Genomic DNA, 2,131 nt, shown 5'->3' with positions numbered 1-2,131 from the left:
CGGACTCGAGCTCAAACGCTGTTGTGCTTTTTCATCTAGCGACATCACCGTTGCAACATCTTAGCTTTCTTCGGAGCTATGCGATTACACTACCAGACCTCAAGTATTGAACTATGCTTTGTCTGTGTGGAGTCAGGCCAGATCAAAACCGATGGGACTGAAATCACAACACTGCCATCAACCGTTCTGCGACTACGTGCAGGCAATACTGATCACTGAAAGTCCGTTCGTCATTTCAGGTCCCCCGGTGGTAGAAATCCGGTGGGCAAGGATTTCATTTTGTTTTCATCCGACTTAGTTAAACATGGCGTTGAGCATTTTACATCAGCCCAGTTTCTTCAACCCTGCTCTCCAACCATTGACACGAATCACCTCATTCAATACCGTGACGTGCAGGCTCGCGATGGCGATTGAGAATTTGGCCCATCAACCTAGTGGGTCACTCCGATGCCATCACCACATTCGGCATGCTCTAATGCAGACGTTCGATTAGCTGCAGGGGAAACATGAGATCTGGATCACCCCACACTCTTCGATCTGGAACAACGGCGATCCACCTCGCATTTAGGCATTTGACACGCTCACAATGTTCTAATCTGTGAAAGATCCAACGAAGCCCAGAATTTAGTTGGACACGTCTGCATCACTGCTTCATTTAACATGAGTTCAGCAAGCAATGAGCATACTATAACGATGTCCACTGAAGGAGGGTGAGTGTCTTAGGTCATTGAGCTTTGAAAATACGAGAGGATAAGCACGACGAGCAGATCACAGCTAGCTGGTTCAGCTGGTAAGAGCTCGCCCCTCTTTGCATTCCATTGGAAAACCAGTTGATCTTAACTTCTGGATTGCTGGATAATATAAAAAGACACTGGCTAACCTCCCTTGATACAGAACGCTCACAACATGTCCCTCACAAGCCAAAACGCCTTCACCCATGATCGTATATACAGAATAGCTTTTGCCTCCGTCCGCTTCCGAAAACTTCAATCGAGCTACATGATCGCGATACCCGAGGCGGCGGCACAGGATTATAGCCTCGTCATTAAAATCCCCACGAAGGATTCCAACTGATACCATCAACAGGGTGGGGTGGAGGCCCCATGCCGGCATATACCTCGGATTCGGGATGATGCAGTGATGCCATGCTGGTGAGCGGTTGACTTTGCATCTGCATTGACCCTTTGCTGTAAGGGTTCATTGGCATCTCGAAGATTTCCTCCCCAACCTCTGATGACGAAGCATGGCCTGTCTGGAAAGGCTGTGACCACGCTGGTGAGACTCCTTCAAACTCTGGAGTTGGCACACTTAGAGATTCCGTGGGACTGGTGCCGCTATTGCATGAGCCTCGACGATAGGGGCTCATGGGGTCATTGTCGGGCTGGAAGGCCGATGAGCAAGAAAGCAGTCCATCAACTGTCTTCTTGGCTTCATTGGCGATATATTTCTGAATCAGTATACAGTTGCAGTCTGTGTGTTGCAACAGTTGCGTTTTCAGATGATATATCTCAGCTGTCAATGAGTCGAAGCAGGAGGAAAGATATCGGTTCTGGTCTTCCATGGCTTGTTCCTGGGATGCAAGGGCAGATGCTTCGTCTCGCTTCCGAAGACGACACTTGGTCGCGGCTATCCTGTTGCGTTCAAGAATACGTCGACGTCGAGGGTCCTTGGGAAGGTCGTCCTCATCAAGCTCAATCTCCTGATGAGTCTTCCCCGACTCCTTTGTTCCTCCTTTAGGCTTGCGGCCTCGCTTCTTCTGCTTTGGGGAACTGGGCACAGCTACTGTGCCACTATCGTCTTTAGGGGTGATGATGCTTAACTGGGAATGTTTTCGGTTTCGAGCCCGGCGGGTAGGCCTTTGCTCGACCTCGCTACTTGGTAATGTAGCCAAAAAAGGAGGAAGGCCACTAGGAGCATTGGATGCTGGGTTATACTGAAATGGTGCTTGCATGAAGCTGAGTGCCAGTTCTTGTGGGTGAGAACTACCTATGGCCTCTTCAAAGAAGGAAGGGTCTTGAACTTGTGCAGGGGCAGGCTGGTATCCCATGTTTCCTCGACTTGTGGGCGATGGTGTTCTAGTATAATATGGGGAAGGGGTCATATAACACCCTGGTGATGGGGTTGCGGTCAT

At 49.6% G+C, this 2,131-nt stretch overlaps 1 protein-coding gene across 1 annotated transcript; it reads right to left on the bottom strand.

Moving 5' to 3' along the window:
* Positions 1 to 1,045: 1,045 nt before the first annotated feature.
* Positions 1,046 to 2,131, bottom strand: FTJAE_13410 (transcription factor atf21; the record flags this gene model as incomplete). Its single annotated transcript, XM_037346552.1, has 1 exon — positions 1,046 to 2,131. One exon carries the CDS (start codon positions 2,129 to 2,131, stop codon positions 1,046 to 1,048), a length of 1,086 nt encoding a protein of 361 aa, XP_037199581.1.

Source organism: Fusarium tjaetaba (genome assembly GCF_013396195.1).
Source record: "Fusarium tjaetaba strain NRRL 66243 chromosome Unknown NRRL66243_c0000411, whole genome shotgun sequence".
Lineage (NCBI taxonomy): Eukaryota > Fungi > Ascomycota > Sordariomycetes > Hypocreales > Nectriaceae > Fusarium > Fusarium tjaetaba.
Note: the sequence above shows the minus strand (reverse complement) of the source record. Positions and strands in the feature narration are given on the sequence as shown.